At 39.8% G+C, this 23,188-nt stretch overlaps 1 protein-coding gene across 1 annotated transcript in view; it reads right to left on the bottom strand.

Moving 5' to 3' along the window:
• The window catches only part of pemt (phosphatidylethanolamine N-methyltransferase), a 48,389-nt gene that overhangs the window by 7,716 nt on the left and 17,485 nt on the right, over positions 1-23,188 (bottom strand). Inside the window, exons 4-5 of the mRNA XM_054767645.1 lie at positions 9,945-10,090; positions 3,998-4,109 (exon numbers count right to left, since the gene is read on the bottom strand). Of these exons, the coding sequence (XP_054623620.1) occupies positions 3,998-4,109; positions 9,945-10,090 (258 nt within the window). The remainder of the gene's footprint in view (positions 1-3,997; positions 4,110-9,944; positions 10,091-23,188) is intronic.

Genomic DNA, 23,188 nt, shown 5'->3' with positions numbered 1-23,188 from the left:
AGTGAGGCGAGAATCAAGCGAAGCAACACGATTTTGCCAAAAGCAGATAGTAAACTTTTCCCAAAGTCAGAGTTCTATTGTTCCTATCCCGCAAGCACATCACATGACTATGGCCCATGACTAACTGATGGACAGCTCTGCCACTATCAATCACTTTGATGTTGTTATGTTGGTAACATCAACGAAAAAACTCACTGGGACACAAGTGGAGAGAGTTTTCTCTCTGTCAGTGAAAAAAGCGGCACGTTATGATGCTGTACGGCGGTGCCTGGCTTATGCGTATCAAAAGAACAACTTTAATGAAAATAACGACCATAAGCACTTTGATACTAGGAAAACAAGGTTACATGATGGAAAGCTGGTTTATCAAATTCAATCTTTCCCAAAAGATATCCTCGCGTCACGCGAATACTGAACCCATCGCATTCTATTTTATTATTGATGCCAAATTATTGCTACTTCATCCATAATGAGATGTGAGTATCACTGTTACTATTTGTGGTTCATTTGTGCACATTTTCACTGGTGGTATCACAAAAAACAGCAAAACATAGATGACTTCTGCTTGGACTGATTGGACCAAGGCAGCTGTTGAATTCTGATGGGTAAAAAGAAAAAAAGCGTCTCACGTCTCACTCATTGGAGCTAACAAGGGACGCTGGGAACACCGAGTGCAGGTAGGATTGCAAGGTTTATGCAAGTTATGATGCACTGAAAATACATGTCTATAAAATGTAAAAAGTATCATAATTATAATATTATTATACCATATATCTTATTAAATGATTATTGAGAAGTCTATGGTCACATGACAGGGAGTCATATGACCTTTTACAAAAACATGGCTTGAAGTTAACCTTATAAAGGATGCCTTTAAATTCTTGGACCTTCAATTTTGTTGCTCTTGCTGTTATAAGAATAATAATTCACACATCGTAGGTGAACTTTACACTTTCATGTCATGTTTATATTTTTATTATTACCTAGAGTGCTTTTCAAGGGTACTCACAGAATTCTGGTCATAAACTGTACTTTTCTGGAAAAAAAAATAAACTTTGAATATACTAACGTCTACAAAAAGTTAATGAAAAAAAAAAAAAACGCAGAAATTGAAAAATATCCTATCGGCCCAAACCCAAAAGTGTTCTAATTAAGGCTCGTATTGAGCACTGTCGAGGTCATTCACATAATAGCTGACCAATGTCTCTGTGTCTTTGCAATAGACACTTAAACACACTTAGGGACACAGTATTATGCCTGAAGTGATGGTCTGCACAATATGGAAGCACAAAAAGAATGAAATCATGAAACGCATTCAGCTCCCACCCTATTTATTTAACAGCACGAGTCCGGCTCGTGTTCGTGTATGCAGTAAGTCTAAGTGCCTCTAATGTGTGTCAGCTAATCTCCCATCCAGGTCGCACAGCGGGCTGGTAAGTGGCCTAATGTGTGTCAGTCTATAGCACAGCGAGGGTTGGAAGGAGTTGATTAGTTCATTTTCCCCCACTCTCTCTATTCTTACTCTTTAAGTAAGGTTGTTTCCTGAAATGAGGACTGAGATCCTTTAGAATGAGTTACATTTTAAGAAATCACTGCCTGAAAAAATTGAGCCTATGATTCCCCGGGACGCTTTTCTTCACACGGACACACACTCCATCCACATTTGAAAGAAATCACACGCTTTCTTTAAAAATGATCATCATTATTAGACTTCTATTCTTCATGGGAGGTCCCGGAAGCGGGGCTCGCTGGGGAAGCGACAGCGCGAGTCCTTGTGATACAGCTTGTTTAATTAAAAATATAAGTAAATAATCGTCATTTAGAACTTTGAGCTTAGATTTTGACTGTTTATTTCTGGAACTGCACATCCACCCCATTATTCTAGCATTTATTTATGCCAATGATTAGCATAACTCGGCCAAGGGTCCCCGAACACCGCAGAAAACTTTCAGGAAAATGTGCATATTTGTTTGGTGTACAACCTCAAGTTAATGAACGCTAGCACACTGCTGTCACCCACACACCAAACAATGATGTTAAGTTCTAATCTCTCTGAAAAACAAACTCCAGGCTAATGACTCTGTATTCATGTTGTGTTTTTAATCTGATGTTGTGCCTGTCTGTGCAAGAATACATTGTAAACCTCACTTATATCCCTCTCACAAACGGCAGCTAAGCCCCACACGGCAAACATGTTTTGTCTGCGCAGTGTGAAGTGAAAATGGGCGTGGTGCAATAGCAGGGGGTGGAGGTGATCGACAAAGGTGATTGCCGTTGTAAGGCAAGTATCGGCATTTGCTCATCACATGCTTTTTCACGAAAGTCGTTCGATACTGATCGGTGGCCAATCGATCGGAGCACCCCAATTCACACCTACGGCAAGACTACAGTATATCACAGCAAAATAGAAGACTTTCAAGACCTTTTCAACACATCTGAATGGAGAAATGAAGACTATATTACGGCAAAAATATAACATCTTAACACTGATTTATGTAATAAGTCGTTCCTAATTTTGAAGGCACACATTTGGTGATCAGCAGGGTACATTGACGTCAAATGTTAGACATGCAAACTGCTTAGATATACAGAGTCTTGTGTTTGGGGCCCGCTGTTGCCACTGTGCAAGGAGGAGACTAAGTTATGGGTGCAAGCACCTTGAAGCACTGAAAAAAATGCACTAATAATCTACAAATAGCGCTAGCTGAACAACCGCAGCCGTCGTTAAACAGAAATGTTACCATCATGTTACTAACTGGCTTACCAATTGTTTCCGCTCACTCTACCACTCTGCATTACAGGCTGCCTGCGTTATCTCTCACTCTGCTCCAGTGGCCTTCTAGTTCTTGATGATCTCCAGCAATCATCATCAACCTTTTTGTGCCCAACATCCCTGGTCTCGGCCATGAAGCAAGGCAAGATCTCAGGGTCATTTGAGGTAATGTACATCATTAACAGGACCACACAGAGGAAAGTAAATAATTGAGACCTTGTCTAAATGTTATGCAGTTTTTTAAGATACATGAACAAATTACTCTGATGTCTTATATGCTTTATTTTATGGGCGAAGCTCACATTTCAAATACACTACTTTTTAAAATTGATGGGACACGGTAGGTGTATTTGCACAAGTGTCGGTATCGCTGATACCAGCCTGAATTTTACTCAGTATCGGAAAATAAATCAGTGGTATCGCACACACTAGTGATAAGGGCGCGCACTCAAAGCACGAAACGGCTGCTCCGAAGCACATGGTATGTCGCGAGACCAGAACGCAAACACAGATTAGCTACATCACTGTATAAGCCGCAGGGTTCAAAGCATGAGGGAAAAAAAGTAGCGGCTTATACGGCATAAATTACGGTAATTCCTCCCTTTCAAAAATTCCAGACAATTTCAAGACTTTAGGCTTTAAAAACCAACATTTGTATTTAACACTTTTTCAAGTCTTTTTAAGGACCCTGGTAATACAACTCCACAGTCCTCCAGCTAAAAGATACCCATTCAATTAATTCATAAATACAGTAAATACCAGACTTAGAGACATCACTCAATTTTCCGACAATAATAATAGTCCAACAAAAATTACAGTATGCAAAAGCGTCCATTGTAAAAGGCCAGTTGAGGCATCAAAATTAGGGCCAAGGTCTGTGGAAAAAGGGGCCGATAAAACCGAGCAGCTTTTAGCGACTGAAAGCTCATCAACCCTCAAGTGCTTACCTTACAATGCAAGTGCTTCCAGTTTCCATGGAAATATATTTCCACACCTTTTCAAGAAGGAAGTAAAAAAAAAAAAAAAGCTTCATTTGCAGACTATTTTTTGAGCCATCCACATCACCTCCCATTAGAGTGCAATTTGACGTAAATGTATCGGTGCATTAACAACTTTGCACTTAATGATGACTAATCAAGGAAACACAGTCGTTGCTTGCTTACTGCAGTTTGTTGCTCATACACACACACACACACACACACACACACACACACAAACACTTACATAAGTGCCAGGCCAAGGTAGTTGGAGGTGCTGCCCCAGTACATGGGGTTATCTATGAAGTTGAAAGGAAAGCCTGTCACCTTCTCATCCATCAGAATGCCAAAGTAGTCACCTGCAGAATGCAGTACAACGAGATGTCAATGCATTCATATGATTACAGTACACGGCACACTTTTGCTGATTTCTTACTATCTCGAGCCCCGGAAAATGTGTCAAATGTGTGCATAAATGTCAACTGTGTGCTGAGAATGAAATGAATGCGCACTTTACTAAAATAGTCCCTTTACTAAAATAGGCAAACGCTTCTCCTTCAACTATCTAATTGCAATGTCTACGATGCATGCAGGAAAGAGCTACTTTTATATATTTTACTATACTGTTGTTTGACATTTTTTGGCAACTATAACATATCAGTGACGATGTCTCATTTGCCCTAGTGGTCAACACATAGATAGTGGTATTGCACTGACTTGACTAACAGTAATTAACTCATTCAATCCCAGCCATTTTTCCAAATTCAACCCCTTAAATACTGTCTGTTTTAGACGATTTTTCAGCGCACACACAATATTGTGTTCTATGGCTATGTAAACATGGAACCTAGCGAAAGAAAGATTAGACTTGTCTTTCATCAGAAACAAAAAAGTTTGTTTCTACCTTTTTCCCTTCTTTAGCAATCAGCAGTACAACATAGGTAGGTTGCAGGAAAATAGCAGTTCCCAACAAAAAAGGGAGAAAAACACATTTTGGGGAAAGACACATTTCAAGCATAACTTCCACTTTGACGCAAATTTGTGTGTGTGTGTGTGTGTGTGTGTGTGTGTGCATGCGTTAAATTTCCCCTGCAATGCGTAACCTTCTGCACGCTACACTCCTCCACGGTCTCTCACTTCCTTCTTGCTGTCGATACATGCGAAAGATCCATGCCGAGCTCTTATCAAATGCACATCTGTCGCGCAAAAAAAAGTAAAAGACGTACAAACATGTATTTGGGAGCCAGCGTTCGGGTAAAAAAAAAACCACGTATAAATACGTCTTTGCTACTGAATGAGTTAATGATAGACAATGACAATAATAGAACTAGAATGCGACATAAAGTAGCAGGGTTTTTATCTTTGGGCAACGTAAGACGGTAAATACTTGAGTTTTAACAGCAATACAACCTTAACGGCAACCAGTGGACTTGTTTTCTGACAGACAGATAACCTCCAACTTACATAACAATTGCAATCATGTACACTCATTGAGAACCATGTGGGTGGGAATTGAAGAGATTATATAAACAAATATGTTTGCTTTGGAAATGGTGGGGGGAAAAAAAGGCCATAACCATTTTAACCCAATTTTGGCTTTTCAAAGTGACAACAATCAAAGCCAAACAAAACCTGCTGTTTCTGTCCATTATGGCTAGGGAAAAGGGCAACCTGGTTTTACTGAAGCGTACAGTAGCATCAGTAGTAGCGGTTATCAGTAAGTCGTGATAAGAGTTTGGATCCAGCGCCAGGTGGTCGACACATTACCGCCCTGTGTGTCTTTGTTTCTGCTCCATCACTTTGACTCATGAGGTCACGGTGACTCCAGGTACTTAATATAGAGCAGGGGTCGGGAACCTTTTTGGCTAAGAGAGCCATGAAAGCCACATATTTTAAAATGTATTTCCGTGAGAGCCATATCATATTTTTTAACACCGAATACAACCAAATGTGTGTATACAGTATTTAAGGAATACTAGCAATTTTAGAATATCAGTCTCTGAATGTATTCTTTGTAATAATGTTGTTATATTGAAGCTAACCAATAATAAATAACTTTTTACCATTAATGCAACTTCTGGTGCTGCATGGTTTTGTGACCTACTCCGTATCTTTCTTTCTTTTCCTTTTTCATCAAAAGGGTTGTCTCTTCACAATTAGCTAGCTGACTATTTGATTAAAGAAGGTTTGATTAAAGGAGGGACAACCCCAATAATAATCAAGTTTTGGTGTCTGACACGGAAAACATGGGAAGGACAGCTGGCATTGCGCTAGAAAAAAAAATGGATGGGTTAAAATGCATTACAATGCATATTTTGAATTTTGTAATGTTTCTGTTTCTGTAATGTTTTACTTTAAAATGTCAGGAAAACAAATTAAAATAAACACATTTTACGGTGTTAAGAAATGTCTGAGAGCCAGATGCAGTCATCAAAAGAGCCACAACTGGCTCCCGAGCCATAGGTTCCCTACCCCTGATATAGAGCAAAGAAAGCACATAGAATCGACACAGGTTTTCCCTCAAAAGGTCTTGTGTGTGCCCAATGGAGGAGGAGCTTTAAAAGACAGGTAGCTAGCTGCATTTGTGCATTTTCCCTCCTTAATATATCATAGGGTTGGGGGTTCTTTTTGTCAATGATGGTATACTGTAATTATGCTTTTTAAGACTATAGCTCAACCCCCCCCCCCCCAAAAATCCCTCTAAAATTGAAAAAAAAAGTTAAAAAGGACTCAATAATGATTAGCTGTGCCATTCTTATTAATCACCTCAAAAATTGGTTAGGGCATGCTTGATGCCAGTGTTTCCAGGAGGCTAGTGGGAATGTTGCTCCAGGTTGGGAAGATGGCTTCACGGAGGGCATCCACTGTCTGAAACTGATGTCCATTTTTGTAAACGTCCCTTGCCATTCATCCCCAAATGTTCTCAAATGTATTTAGAGCAGAGGAAAATGCAGGATGGTCCAAAAGAGTGAAGTTATTCCTCTGGAAGAAGTCCTTTGTCAGGCGGGTATTGTGAACTGTTGTCCAGTGAAATAATCCAGTCATTACCCCACAGACGAGGGCCTTCAGCCATGAGAGATGCCCCATGCAACATCTCCACATTGCCATCTGCCGCTTGACACCCCTGCACAACCTGAAGTGCCATTGTATAACTGAAGGAAAAAGCATCCCAGATCATAATGGCAACCCCTCCACTGCGCGTGTGGAAAACATCTCAGGTGAGATCTCCTTGTCATGCCAGTAACGTTGGAAGCACATCAGGACCGTCAAGGTTACATTTTTTCTCATCAGTGAATAACACTTTCTTCCGCCTTTCAATGTCCCATGTTCCGTACGCCAAACAGGCAATTTTTGGCGTTGAAGGATACAAGGCCTTTGACAACATTTTTAGGTCTTAAAACCCTTCTTTCGCAGATGCTGTCTGATGGCTATTTGACTGCACTCGGGACCAGTAACAATCTTCATTTGGGCTGAGGATCGTCCCGTGTCTTAACAGAAAGCCAAACGGATCCTCTGGCTCTGGGCCACTGACATTTTTGGGTCTACCACTTGACTTTTTTGTTCCATAAGCCTCAGGGTCTTTGAAGAAGTTAAAAATGACTGCCTTGCTGCGAGAGGCCTTGCTTATGCAGCTCAACAATCCGACCACAAAGCTTTTAGACCTCCCGACTGCCACGCACACACGGGCGAGATCACGACAGTGTGAACATACAGACCTGACAGAAAATGTTTGCCAAAATGTTGGCTTTTAAAGGCTTTGGTTTTAAACTTTTGATCAGCCTGTTTCACATAAATGCTTGTTTGCAATGAATTGCTTCCTCAGAACATTTTTGTCTCACTCCCATTTCTTCCTTTTGCATTTTGATGCTAGTGTACGTTGAACCTCCTTAAGATACAACAGTGCAAAATATAAATTTATGCAATTTTTCCTCTGGTTTTCGAATTTTGATCAACAGTGTAGTAGCACTACTTTGTGGCCTGAAGAACAACATAGCAGCAGCTAAGGCCTGCAACCATGCAGACCTTTGCAATGGCACTAATCCTCATAAATACAGTAAATACAAATAAATAAAAAAATAAAAAAATCAGAATTTTTGGGAAAAGCTTCCACAAAAATCAGGCTGCAACAATCTCCAAAAAGGCAGGGCACTCCCCGTGTCAGCACTGGTGGGGAGTAGGCCTGTCACAACAATCAATAAATATATATCAATATACACAACGACATGTGCATGCGTGTTTGTTTTCCTCCCCTCTCTCTCTAAGCCCACAGGCTAGATGGCAAGAGAGTTCACTCTGTGCATCTGTCTCAACACCTGGGTGCGTTGGTTCTATAGCGGAATGAACGGGTAGGCCCGGGCGACTGGTTGACCTAATAACGTATTTTAATTTTTACAATTTTTTTTAAATCATGCCATAACCAAAGTTATGTGTATATCTATCCTATACTGTACAATATACTGTACTGAATGCAATACATATTACAATATATACAGTATGTCACAAAAGTGAGTAAAAGTGAGTACACCCTTCACATTTCTGCAAATATCTTTTCATGGGACAACACTGAAGAAATGAAACTTTGCTACAATGTAAAGTAGTCAGTGTACAGCTTGTATAACAGTGTAAATTTACTGTCCCCTCAAAATAACTCAATACACAGACCTTAATGTCTAAACTGCAGGCAACAAAAGTGAATACACCCCAAGTGAAAATGTCCAAATTGGGCCAAAAGTGTCAATATTTTGTGTGGCCACCATTATTTTCCAGCACTGCCTTAACCCTCTTGGGCATGGAGTTCACCAGAGCTTCACAGGTTGCCACTGGAATCCTCTTCCACTCCTCCATGACGACATCACGGAGCTGGTGGATGTTAGAGACCTTGTGCTCCTTCACCTTCAGTTTGAGGATGCCCTACAGATGCTCAATAGGATTTAGGTCCGGAGACATGCTTGGCCAGTCCATCACATTCACCCTTAACTTCTTTAGCAAAGCAGTGGTTGTCTTGGAGGTGTGTTTGGGGTCGTTGTCATGTTGGAATACTGCCCTGCGGCCCAGTTTCCGAAGGGAGGGGATCATGCTCTGCTTCAGGATGTCACAGTACATGTTGGCATTCATGGTTCCCTCAATGAACTGTAGCTCCCCAGTGCCGGCAGCACTCAGGCAGCCCCAGACCATGACACTCCCACCACCATGTTTGACTGTAGGTAAAACACACTCGTCTTTGTACTCCTCACCTGGTTTCCGCCACACACGCTTGACACCATCTGAACCAAAAAAGTTTATCTTGGTCTCATCAGACCACAGGACATGGTTCCAGTAATCCATGTCTTTAGTCTGCTTATCTTCAGCAAACTGTTTGCGGGCTTTCTTATGCATCATCTTTAGAAGAGGCTTCTTTCTGGGATGACAGCCATGCAGACCAATTTGATGCAGAGTGCGACGTATGGTCTGAGCACTGACAGGTTGACCACCCATCCCTTCAACCTCTGCAGCAATGCTGGCAGCACTCAGGCGTCTATTTTCCAAAGACAACCTCTGGATATGACGCTGGGCACGTGCACTCAACTTCTTTGGTCGACCATGGCGAGGCCTGTTCTAAGTGGAACCTGTGATGTTAAACCGCTGTATGGTCTTGGCCACCGTGCTGCTGCTCAGTTTCAGAGTGTTGGCAATCTTCTTATAGCCTAAGCCATCTTCGTGTAGCGCAACAATTCTTTTTTTCAGATCCTCAGAGTTCTTTGCCATGAGGTGCCATGTTAAACTTCCAGTGACCAGTATGAGAGTGTGAGAGTGATAAAACCAAATTTAACACACCTGCTCCCCATTCACACCTGAGACCTTGTAACACTAATGGGTCACATGACACTGGGGAAAGAAAATGGCTAATTGGGCCCAATTTGGACATTTTCACTTGGGGTGTATTCACTTTTGTTGCCTGCAGTTTAGACATTAAGGTCTGTGTATTGAGTTATTTTGAAGGGAACAGTAAATTTACACTGTTATACAAGCTGTACACTGACTACTTTACGTTGTAGCAAAGTTTCATTTCTTCAGTGGTGTCCCATGAAAAGATATAATAAAATATTTGCAGAAATGTGAGGGGTGTACTCACTTTTGTGACATATCTCAAGTCAAACTGGATTAATATGTAAAGACACGGGGTACAATAAATCCTGCCTGCTTTTGATACTAACCAAGGAATGTTCCTGTAAATCCCAGAGCTAAAAAGCTGCTGACCACCAGCACAGAGCCCAGCACAATGAGAAGTACACCAAAGTAGAACACCTCCGGCCTGTCCATCATCTCCCACCTGGCTTGGGTCTTCATGACCACTGTCATGCTGCAGGGAAAAACAGGGTCAGATGTCGTTACTGTGTTATTTTAAGCAAGGATCAAAGACAATAATGATTCCAGTAGCACCTGCAAGACAATTCAAAGCAAGGCAAAGCATTTCAAGGTTCAGCAAACTCATTTAAAACATTCATTAAATATAGTGAAGTGACGGCTTGAGTCACTTCGTTAATTTGATGGTCATCAAGCATTGCTCTTTTTGTGCTTAACGTCTGCTATTTCTATTTTGTAAACCATCCACAGGTGTGAACGTGAGCGTGAGAGGGATGCTTTTGAGGTCTTATAACTGAAAATACAAAGAAAATGTAAGGCAAATAATATAAAGGCACTTGTCTAGTCAATCTATATACCACATTTTTCAACATGAATAAAATCTCAGGTTGATATTCAACACATTGTGAGCTTGATAGATTAGATGCCAGTGAACGGAAGGGCATCATCAGGTGCCAGTAGAAAGCAGTTGGACTGACCTACTTTAATACAAATAAAGCCCCGCTTTTATGCAATTAACGAACAGTGTCATGGTCATAATTTTTGTCTCTGAAAGCATGTAGCCCACATATTTTTTCTCCATTTAGGTAACGATGGACAAAAAATTTTTGGTACTTTTGAGAAACAAATATTTGCACTACTTTGGTGTTACGTGCCATGGCGCCTTTGGTTGCTGTCTTTATTATTGTGGCCCCTTTTCTCTTCTTAGGTGTTTTTTTCTGGCCTCTGCTCTCGGCCAGGTGCACCTGCAACTGATTGCACACTTTGGGGTGGAATGACATTTCTGTACACATGGAAATCAAATCAATTCAAGGTTTATTTGAATGGCACCTTCCAACATCCCGACGGTGCCAAAGGTGCTTGACAAGAGTAAAAACAGCTGTAAACAAATAAGAACAGGGAAGATCCAGTAAAATATAATAACAACACCTAAAACAAAAATAGATGCACATGTAAAGAATCACATCTAAATCACCTACATTGATCACATGTCAAATACCAGTCTGAGTAAATGAGGTTTAAATGATATTTAAAAACTGATTGCTCTGTGATAGACCGTAGTGATACAGGTTGCCAAAAAACATCACAGGATATGTTCAGTTATGGTAGATAGGAAATATGAATCTGTTTTTTATCTATATTGCTTTTATCTCAGTTGTGACATTGTATGATTAATGTTGGATTGTATGGGAGATTCATAATGTGGTTTGAAGAAAAATTGCAAGAACCGTATTTCCTGCACCAGAAGTCGCACTTTTTTCAGTTTGGCAATTCAACCTCCCAGGTATGTTCTCTATGCTATTGTGTAGCTGAATAGCTGTTAATGTGTTAAGTTATGCTGGACACCTAATCAGCCTGTTCTGCAGCGTGTTTTTGGTTAACGTAAAAAAATGACCCCACAATTTTGCCTCGGGTTGCGTACATTCTGTGTTCAGCGTACAATAAAGCACGCATCTTGTCGTCTTATTACTGTAATAAGCCGCTACTTTTTGCTCACACTTTGAACTCTGCGGCTTATACAATGATGCAGCTGATCTAATCAGCAATCTGTATATGGACGTCTCGTGTGCATTGTAGCAGTCATTTTGCTCTTACTGCCCCTGCCCTTATCATTAGCGATGTGCGATGCCACTATTTTTTGTTCTGATTCGATACTGAGTAAAATTCAGGCTGGCCTCGGCGATATCCATCCAATACAGATACTTTGTACAAATATACTAAAGTGTCAGGTCAATTTTAAAAAGTAGTGGTATTCAAATCATAGCATAGCTCATAAACAAGACATCAGAGTACTTTATTCATTACCTTTAAACGCCTGCATATCATTTCGTGTTCTCTCTCCATTTTGGGTTACAGTATTGAGGTGAGAAACACTTGTGAATTCAAGAAATAACGCGTGGCAAAGCGGGAAGGTGGTGTCTGTGTGGTGTCTCGCTGCCACATCGTTTCTTTGGGAACAGTCTCGTCAAGAATCACGTCTTCAATGAAGGTAAACGCAACCTTAAAGGTTCGTTTATACCTTTTCATTTAGCATAAAAGGTGGTTTGAAAATGTGATTTTGTATTTTTTTTTTGCATGTTTGTCACACTTACATGTTTCAGCTCATCGAACAAATTTAAATATTAGTCAATTACAACAAAACTGAACACAAAGCGTAGTTTTTAAATGAAACTTATTATTAAGGGAGAAAAAAATCCAAGCCTACATGACCCTGTGTGAAAAAGTGATTGCCCCCTAAGCCTAATAACTGTTTGGGCCACCCTTAGCAGCAACAACTGCAATCAAGCGTTTGTGATAACTTGCAATGAGTCTCTTACAGCGCTGTGGAGGAATTTTGGCCCACTCATCTTTGCAGAATTGTTGTAATTCAGCCACATTCAAATTCAGCCCAGACCATCACACTATTTTACTGTTGGTATGACGTCCTTTTTCTGAAATGCGGCATTACTTTTACATCAAATGTAATGGGACACACACCTTCCAAAAAGGTGGATAAAAAGGTGTTTTGTGTTAACATATTTGACTTTCTGAAATGGATTAATTGGATTTACATGATTTATTATGGGAAAACAAATATTTGGTTAGCGTCCATTCCGGTTAGAGTCGGACCATCTGGAACGAATTAATGACGCTAACAAAAGTTCCACTGTATTTAGCTTTTTTCTCGTGTTTGCCCAATCGGCAGGGGTCCAGGTGGTAGAGCGGTTTGTCGATGGTAGAGCGAACCCCACTCCCTCCATCCATCCATCCTTGTCACTTTGACATTGGGCAAGACACTTCACCCACCTCGTCTCCAGTGTCGCCCACACGGATGTATGCAGTACATGTGAATGAATGTTTGGTGGTGGTCGGAGAAGCTCTATGGACGGAATGTATATCGGTGTTTAGGTGTGTCTTGTTGCCAAACGTTGGCCAATCATTTAATATAAAAAGCATTTCGGTGATACAGAAAGCTTGTGGACAAAGGTCAAATAAAACACATGGGTTTTTCATACCTGTCTTCACACATCAAGACTGAATATCTCCATGTGGCCACAGAACAAAACCACAGTGATGGAGCAATTGCGACCTTTTTCAGACCGTTTCTTCAAAAGCAACAGTAATGAATGCGTCTTTTCTAGATGCAAACATTTGACGTCATTGGGCTCCAATATGCCAAATTGGGACAAGCGAACACTGCAGGACATTACAGCATAGAAGAACACATCCTAAGCAATTGGGACTCTACACACAGTAGGACACATTGTATGTTTTCTTGTTCTTTGAGGTGTGTCAACATCAGGAGATACACGCATCTTACAGTAACTGCACTGCAATCAATATAAGACAACTGTAATCTACAGGAGTGTCACGATACACTCAGCTCACAAGGCGAGACGATACATGATATTGGGTTCACGAGAACGTGAAGAGACCATATTTTGTCTGAACAGACTTTTTTTTATTTAACTGAGTCAAATATAAGGCATTCAAAAGACGCGACATGAACTGTAATACAGTATCTGTGACTTGTGTGCGCCTTTAAGAAGTGGGACCTGAGAAGTTATTGAAGCAATTGAAGCGCATTGCGAGTCTCTACACAACGGCAGTGGAGTTGTATTCTACACTGGTCTCTACGTGCCAGTCACGTTACATTGATGAGACAATAGCAGAAACTGCTCTGTCAAAAATAACTCATTTTCTATTACTATGTCTACTATACTCTTACTATACTCTAAATACTAGAGATGTTCCGATCCATATTATTTGGATTTATTATTCTGATCCGATTTTTTTTTTTTATAGTCCCAATTTGTGGAATTGAATATGGTTATGAAAAGCATTCCAAATAATGCAACCACAGTATTGCTGAATTAACTTTTTTATTACACAGCATGACCAGCAATATTGTTTGGCTTTTGGAACAAACCTCTGTGAGTCAGGTCCATAGGCCAATAAAAGATCCAATAAAAGTCCATCTGATAAAGATAAAATTTGGAAAAAATGGGCATGCAAAATACTTTTAGGGTACGACTAATCATTCAATATGACTATAGATCAATTTGTGGTGTGATTAAGAATATATGACTTTTTTTAACAAACTCAAACAAACTCTCTTCAAGGAAATAGTAATTTGACGGTTCCTAGTATAAACAACCAGCGGTTACAGTGGCACTTCCTGTGCGAGCTCCCCGCACAGTGACACAGCCAACCGGGCACAGTGGAACTACCGTCGTAGCTACGGAGCTGAATATCCAATGTGAAACTAACTTCACCGTGGTACACCGAGGACATGTCTGCATGGTGGTGTTGCGTTTTCTTCTTCTTCTTGCGGGTGGCGCGAGTCAAGTGGCAACCAGCTTTGAGGTGCATTACTGCATCTACCATGGTGAACGTTATACGGCAACCGGATCGGCCCGATCTCGTGGCGGAAGCCGATATTATCTGTTCTTCAAAATACAGCGCATCAACAGCCGATACCGATCCTGAAGATCGGATTGGGACATCCCTACTAACAACAAAAATATTCCATTTGATAATATTGAATCCTACTTAGCGGAAATTCAATTGTCGCAGTTGGGTTTTGAACCAATTAACTGCGATAAAGAAGGGACGACTGTACTATCACATGTTTTGATAGAAGTCTAATGCGGTGATCGCGTTTCGATCTGACAAATCTTGAGTTACTTTGATCAAATGATGACACCTTCTGCTAGGATGTTAACGCAGCAGCAGCTGTTCAACTCCGATGGAAAAAAACAGCTACACAGATTCTGTCGCTCCCTTTCCGTGTGTCTCTCTGTGCTGCTCCTTGCTCAAGTACCTGGCCCCTCCCCTCACACACAAGGACAGCGAGCCGCAGCTCTGCGTGTCTCGCTAACTCGACTGACAATATGAGAGAACCGAAAGAAAGCGCATTTTTTTACGCCATGGTAAGCTGTGACTTAGTAAAACAATATAACAATACACTTTAGTGTCAACGCTGTCAGGGCCCGTCAAGGAGAACATTTACTTTTTTTATATGCAAGTTTTAGAGAGTGTATTACAGTGTTTTATCGTTGTGTAAGTTGCATCTCTTCATTAAATGTCTTCATTAAAATAATTTTGGAAATGTTCAATGTATTTAGTTGTAATTTTATATATTGCATGTTTTGAAAGCAGCTACATTGTTACATAAAATGTAATTCAGTCCCTTGTATTAAGTCTAGTAATGTTTTCATTAGTTCCTATTTTGTTTGTACTCAACTTTTTTTTCACTTTTTAATGTTTGATTAGCCGCACGGTGGTCTAGTGGTTAGCACGTTGGCCAACACAGTAACAGCTTGGAGATCGGGAAGACCTGGGTTCGATTCTCTGGGCATTTCTGTGTGGAGTTTGCATGTTCTCCCCGTGTGTGTGTGTGTGTTTTCTCCGGGTACTCCGGCTTCCTCCCACATTCCAAAAACATGCATGTTAGGTTAATTGGCGACTCTAAATTGTCCATAGGTATGAATGTGAGTGTGAATGGTTGTTTGTCTATATGTGCCCTGCGATTGGCTGGCGACCAGTCCAGGGTGTACCCCGCCTGTCGCCCGAAGTCAGCTGGGATAGGCTCCAGCATACCCCCGCGACCCTAATGAGGAGAAGCGGTATAGAAAATGGATGGATGGATGTTTGATTAAGCATTAAGCATTTTTTATTGAGCTGTTTGCAAATGGCAGATGAACTTTTCAATGGCTAATAAATATGACTAATTGATATTGGTAAGATATTTTTGTGCATAAGCTTTTTATTAACACATAATGTATTAGTTGGAAAACACCTCACATTAGCCTACGTATTATCACTTTCAGCCGAATGCAGCCACTTGTTTTTACTTTAAAATGGTCAAATGTAGTATCAAATTGTAGGCTAATTACCAAAATGCACTAAGTTTATATTTTCATTTGACAGGCAGAGGTGACGAGTAAGGTGTGGAGCCACTTCACAAAGACTCCACAGGCGTTAGGTGAGTCATGTGCAGTGCGCAAGTTAGCCAGGGCTCCAGCACAAGAAAAACACTACAAATTTGTGGCAACACCTGAAAGTAAATAACAAAGAGGCATGTCCTTGTGGTACTAAATCAACTTTCGTCTGCTTCTTTGTGTTGAATCGTATTTGAGGTATTATAAGAATTTATGTTCATGTACAGTATACTTGTATATGCTGTGAACATGAATGCTCTTATTTCATGTGTCGGCCGATATATCGGTTATCGGCCAATATATAGGATATCGGCATCGGCCCCCAAAATCCCATATCGGTCGGGCTCTAATCATTTACACTCAGAACATATTTTGATATAAGTGTAATTGCAAAAAAAACAGAGCTCGTAGCCAAGCATGAATGATTGCAGCTCCAATCATGAATGTGCTTTCATTTGTCTGCTTGATGGCATAAATGGTGTATGTGTGTCATCATGGAGGAAAATAAGTGTTAACATTACTGTCGTCACACTGCACTGTAGCTTGTGCCACCAAATTGGGTGAAAGCGTAATGCCTTTTAGGAGGGTTGATTGGTTTAAAAATACAAAGTTAATACAGAGTTTTTTGTCCTCTCTGCTGGATGTTGTCTGAATGTAACGCACTTCCAGCCGATCAAAATGGCCCCAAATCGGAACCAGGTTTGGGCTTAACAAGAAAAAACTGGGTTAGGGGGTCTGTGCTGTGACTCTTATGGTGTTGTTGCTTTGTAAGGGCAGCACAGAGAGTAATGTGATGTCATGTGTTGTTGCATCAAATCTGACAAAAAGAACAACTGCTGGGCTGTGCGTTAAGTAAGATGGCGCGGTCGGACATGCTGCTGGGTTTCGGAATGGAAAAAGAAATGGGAAATAGGGCTTGGAGGGCGTGGGCAGGAGGTTACTGGGTGTGCCGACAGAGCTCTGAATAGGCTTGCATTGATTGAAAAACAGTGTGGTTTTGTGATATCTTCAGCGAACTCCAAAGTTTACTATTTATGCTAATTGTGGGATTCTCAGACTCCTTTCACAATAACACAGGGCTCTGCTAGATGAATGCATTAACAAGGCAGAACACTGTGCTCATTAATATAAACACGAGCAACGATGGAAGGCAGGTAACGTCGGCTCCAATCTAAATATAACCTCTGCCAGTGGTATTTCACTATAGGAAGGTACCTTTTGTTCACATCATTATTTATATGTGACATTTTTACCTAGAGGAAGGCAACCATTTAGAAAATATGGAGTTGGACGCCCATTTGCTCTTTTGGGAAAACGTTTGCCAATAGTTAGGAGTGGATCTGTGGGATTTTTTTTGTCCATTTGTGAGGTTAGGCCTAATCTCTGTTCTAGTTGAATGGCATCGCAGTGTGTGTAGGTAAAGGCTGGTGGACCCACATTCACAGAAAGCAAGACAGAAGTACAGGTAGGGAAGTCAAACCCACTCCAATGACCAATGGAAAATACAAAAATGGCACAACCAATAAGACAATGGACATCAGGGAACAACAGGAAAAAGTCCATAACAGAACGAGTCCAAAACAGAAACACTTATGTTGCCCTGACCGAATTTAGGAATTTTGGAAAATGTTTTCATAAGAATTGGGATTAAAACTAAAAACAGGAAAGGACTTATTACCTTATTATGCAAGTGTTCCGCATTTATTTATTTATTTATTCTTATTCTATTTTCTTATCCCTCCTATCTTGCCTTGTTTGTTTTATTATTATTTACTTATTTATTTTTAAGTGATGTTTATTATGACATTTTTGCCGAGCTGCTGGAAATGTGAATTTGTCTTGGAGGTTAATAAAGTATCTATGTATCTGTCTACCAACCTATCTAACCATCTATCCATTTAACCAGCGAGCCTTGAATTTATTTCTTCTAAACTTAAAAAGCCAAAAACATACCACTTCCACATAAAATGGGAGGAGAAATGACTTCATGCAGTGTTAAGGTAATGTAATGTAAGGTAATGTCTCATCAATGTTTTGTGTCATTACTGCCGCCTAGTGACCAGAATACTACATATCACTTGTATTTCAATATGTTCTGACTAATAACAGACCATAGTCTACCACGAAACAGCGATCATTTATTAATTTAGGAAAAAACGTAATATAGCGAGGGAACAATAATCGAACCGCAATGTTGCGAGGGACAACAGTGTCTTGTTTTGCCTAAAACACAAATATAATAGGTCGGCTTTCATGGACGACAAAGGAAATTAAAAAACTTTCACATTTGAAAGGCTGAATTCAGAGGTTATTTACATTTTTTAATTAAAAAAAAGTGATTAATCGAACACCAAGATCTTTGTCGATTAACTGCATAGTCGATTAATAATCGATTATTGATAAATTGTTGCAGCTCTACTCTACAGTATTTAACAAAATAGAAGGCTGAATAAAACTGGTTCTTGGATTGACATGTTTTAAATATTCCACAAAACACTGCGTATGTTCCTTAGCGGTGGAAAGCAGACACTTTTTCCAGCAAGGTGCCTAAAAACAATACTTAAAAGTTAAATGGGCATGGGTTGCATGGAGACACAGCCACTACTGACATTTTCATAAAAGGTTTTAGAGCTGCATAGACCTGACCTACATTTTCATCTGACACAGTTTTATAATAAAGTTGTTTATACAATACATATACCTCTGGAAACACTATTAACACTGCTATATATAATATATGCACTGCTATTAAATTAGCAGGCTTTTAGCATTAGGAATGCACTACAACAGATGAATATAAACACATCATCAGTTTTTACACTAATCACACATGCCATTAATTGAATTCTAATTAACGGTAGATACTTTGGTCAAAGAAGAACTACCGTACTTTTTCTGTATGTCAATGGGATTACACAAAAATCCATTAACAGTGGACAGTGTGCATGTCAGTGACAATATGTTTCAGTCCTGGAAAGAACCACAAGCAACAGATGGCTATGATTATTTTTAAGAAGGTACAAACTATATATTAATGGAAATAAAAATGAAAAATCATCACTGTGTATTCCAATCCCAATAATTGGCATCCCTTGCTTTTTCCAGGAACAGTTTTTTTCATTTATTTTGTATTCTGTCTGCTAGAGTGATATAAAAAAAGACTCCAGATGAGTCCTAAGCCAATTAGCCATTCAATTTACCAGCAAGGCAGTGATGAAAGGTTGGTTTACTGGTGAATTTGTGCATTGCAGGAGGAATGAGCTCACATGCAAAATGGTTTATAGCAAATTTGTGACCCGATACAGGAGTTATACCAAAAAAGATTATAAAAAGGTATCCGAGGTATTGTTGCTGTAGTTTTCAAGAGTGTACAACTGCACTGCATCATACAAACATGAATTTCTTGTTATTTTGGTTTTCTCCTAAAACCACTGTTCCCTGGTAAGCGGTATTACAAAAATTTCCTGAAACAGGAAACATGAAATGGCCACTCCATTTAGAGCTACTTGATGCACTGGAAACATGCCTTAGGTATGGATGCCAAGAGCTAAATGTGATGCAGAAGATGGAAGAAATATGGACAAGTACCAAAGAAAGGCAGAAAAACACAGGCTAATGAGAAGGCAAAGGAAGTTTCTGTGGTAATTTGGCGTTTTGGCTCCTTGTATTTCAAACCATCTTGTGTCAGAGCTACAGGATATAGTTTCATGGGACAACAGTGTGCTGTATGGTCTTGGTCTGCGCACTGCAGCTCAGTTTCAGGGTGTCGGCAATCTTCTTTTAGCCTAGAGCAGGGGTGTCCAAACTTTTTCCAGCGACAGCCATCTACGCAAATATGAAAGGTTATATATATTTCAAATAAAAGCTGCATCTTAGCTTTGTGACATAGGTGTAAAAAGCCTATTATTAGTATGAACTTCACTCTTTGCTATTTCCCCCCCCCATTTTTATTGTTGTTTTTTTTACATTTTCTAAATATTTAAACTTTCTTCTTAAATAACCTTCATAAATGTTCTTTCATAATATGACTTTATTCCTATATTATTATAACTTTTTTTCCCAACCTAACTTTCCAATAATCACAATTTTATTTTGTTTTGTTTGATTCTCATGATATTACAACTTTTAAAAATAACTTTTTTTTCTTTAATATTTCAACTCTGCAAAAATGACATTGTTTTTTTTCGTAATACTCTTGAGTTTTATTGAAACTTTTTTCCTAATTAAAAAATATAAATTTTATCTCTTAATATTTTGACTTTGTTCTTATAAAATGCTGTTTTTTCCATTTCTTTCGTTTTTTTCCCTCAATGATTCCAACTTTCTTCTTGTAAATTTTCTTCTCATAATTATGACCTTGAGGGAGGAGCGAGTACACCACACCACACTATCTGTATCCACATCTGTATCTGTATCTGTATCTGTTCACCCATTTAAATGATCTGTATCCCTATGTGTACTCGGAGTGGGCGGGGTATAAAACAGAAGTGGGCGTGGTTTAACTGGAAATCGGTGGAGATTAAATGGGCACATTATTTTAAGTCTGAAATTGACATGAATTGATCAAAATTTGCTATATTTATTGTTTATTATTCAGCTACATGTGTGCTGTGTTTGTGAGTGATCTATAAGAATTTATCATTTAATTATTTTTTAATGCTCTGTGTGAAGTTGGTGATTCATGCAAACATCCAGTGATGGCAAACAGGGAAATTACCTGTCAGCCTTGTTCAGTGTATTTTTCTCAAAAGCACCGCGTTCAGTACTACGAGCAAAGTTTTCCACCTGACTTTATTAGGGATGCTCTGATCGGGTTTTTATGCTCCTGATACAGATACCGATCATCCATGAGTGAAAATGGCTGACATCGATATCGCTGCTGATCACATAGATTTATATTAGGGGTGTCAAACATACTGCCCGACAGGTTTAATTGTGAGATGATTTTGTAAACTATAAAAATGAGCTACAATTTTTGAATAAAAGAAACCGCTGTTCTAATTGCATCCACTGAATGACACAGTAGCAATTGTGTTAAGCAAGCAACGGTTTATACCGGTGCAGTGCAAGTTGGTCAAACAAGTGCAGCCAGGTACTTTGTGTTTTGCCCGCTCTATTTATTCCGGCTTCCACTTTTAACATTATGTGCTTTGGCACCGTCATTGCCCCAAAATGTCTCTCTCAAAAAAGAGAAAAGTGGATGCAGCGTGTCGTGTGTTCCAAGAAAAATGGTGATCCTCTTATTTAGTCACCGAAGTGAAGCTGTATGTTTGGTTAGGGTTAGGGTTATAAGAAGAATATAAGAAGAATAGAACCTTCGTCAGAGATTGTGTGCCATGAAAAGCGCCAGGCTTTTGTAAATATCAGCCTGACAAGAAACACAGTTACAGACAGGATTTCCGATCTTTCAGTAGATTTGGACAGCCGGTTAAAGAACAAAGTGAAGTTATTCGTTGTGTTTTCAATTGCAATTGATGAAAGCACAGACATTACCGATGTTGCACAACTGGCCATTTTCATTCACGGAGTTGATGACACATTGACCGTCACCAAATGTTTGCGGAGATGGTGCCAATGACAGATACAACGACAGCATCTGATATTTTCGCCGCACTTGTCAGCGCGCTGGACAGGGTGGGTGTGGACTGGTCCCGCGCAGTCAGCCTGGCTACAGATGGTGCACCCTCAATGATTGGGAAAAAAGCAGGTTTTGTGACAAAGTTCAGAGCGAAAGTGCAATCTGCAAATGGAGGATGTGATTTTTGGACTTTTCACTGTATTTTGCACCAAGAGGCTTTGTGTTGCAAGTCATTAAAGATGGATAACATCATGAAGGTGGTCATCCAAACTGTTAATTTCATCCAATCCAGACGCCTGAATCGCCGTCACTTTGACAGACTTCTAAGAGAGAAAGACCACATCTGTGGCCTGCCATACCACACAGAGGTAAGTTGCTTAAGCCGAGGTGCTGTGCTGAGGCGTTTCTTTGATTTACGAGAAGAAGTTGAAGCGTTCATGAAAGAAAAGGGCAAACCAGTGTTAGAATTTCATTCCGCAATATGGATACAGGACTTTGCATTTATGCTGGATGTTACGAGCACCTGAATAACTTGAACAAAACACTGCAAGGGCGCAACAAAGTTGTCACGCAGTATTATGAGAGCATACTCTCTTTCAAGTTGAAGCCGTCATTGTGGGAGGCGCAACTCGCCGGTGGTGAAGCAGCTCAGTCTGTCTGGAAAATGTGTGCGCGACCCAACATGTCGTGCACACATGTCGTCAAGCCGGATATATCCGGCCGTCTCAATTTATCGTTCACAACCCTAGTCCTAATGTGACAATTTCTCAAAATGATACCCTCAGAGAGTTCTTTGCCATGAGGTGCCATGTTGAACTTCCAGTAACCAGTATGAAAGTGTGTGAGAGCGATATCACCAAATTTAACACACGCGCTCTCCATTCAAACCTGAGACTTTGTCACACACGCAAGTCACATGACTGCGGGGAGGAAAAAGGGTAATTAGACCCAATTTGGACTTTTTCACTGAGGGGTGTATTCACTTTTGTTGACAACGGTTAAGACATTAATGGTCGTGTGTTGTGTTATTTTGAAAGGACGGTAAATTGACACTGTTATACAAGCTGTACACTGACTACTGTACGTTGTATTAAAAGTTTCATCAGCGTTGTCCCTTGAAAAGAGATAATAAAATATTCGCAGAGATGTGAGGAGTGTACTCACTTTTGTGAGATACTGAGAACTATTATTGGTCATTCATTCCTCTTAAATCAGGGGTGTCCTGGGTGCGGCCTGGGTGCCATTTGTGGCCCCCGGCTGTTGTTTTATTGGCCCGTGGCACATTCTAAAAATATAATTTAACAAGGAAACTAAAGACAAAAAAGTTCTAATGACAAAAAGTCATACTTTACGAGAACGTCGTCATATTATGAGAAAAAAAACATTTTGGTAGCATTAAGTTGAAATATTACAGAAAAACCTTATTTTTTTTTTAAGTTGTATTGTATAGTATGAGAAACAAAACATCACAAAATTGTAATTTTGGGAAAATTAGATTGTGGAAAAAGTTATTTTATGAGAATAAAGTCAAAATATTATGGGAATAAAGTCATAATTACGAGAAGAAAAATTACAGGACGAAAGTTGAAAGAAT

Source organism: Dunckerocampus dactyliophorus, chromosome 2 (assembly GCF_027744805.1).
Source record: "Dunckerocampus dactyliophorus isolate RoL2022-P2 chromosome 2, RoL_Ddac_1.1, whole genome shotgun sequence".
NCBI lineage: Eukaryota > Metazoa > Chordata > Actinopteri > Syngnathiformes > Syngnathidae > Dunckerocampus > Dunckerocampus dactyliophorus.
The sequence above is the reverse complement of the archived record's forward strand: the minus strand, read 5'-3'. Positions and strand labels throughout refer to the sequence as shown.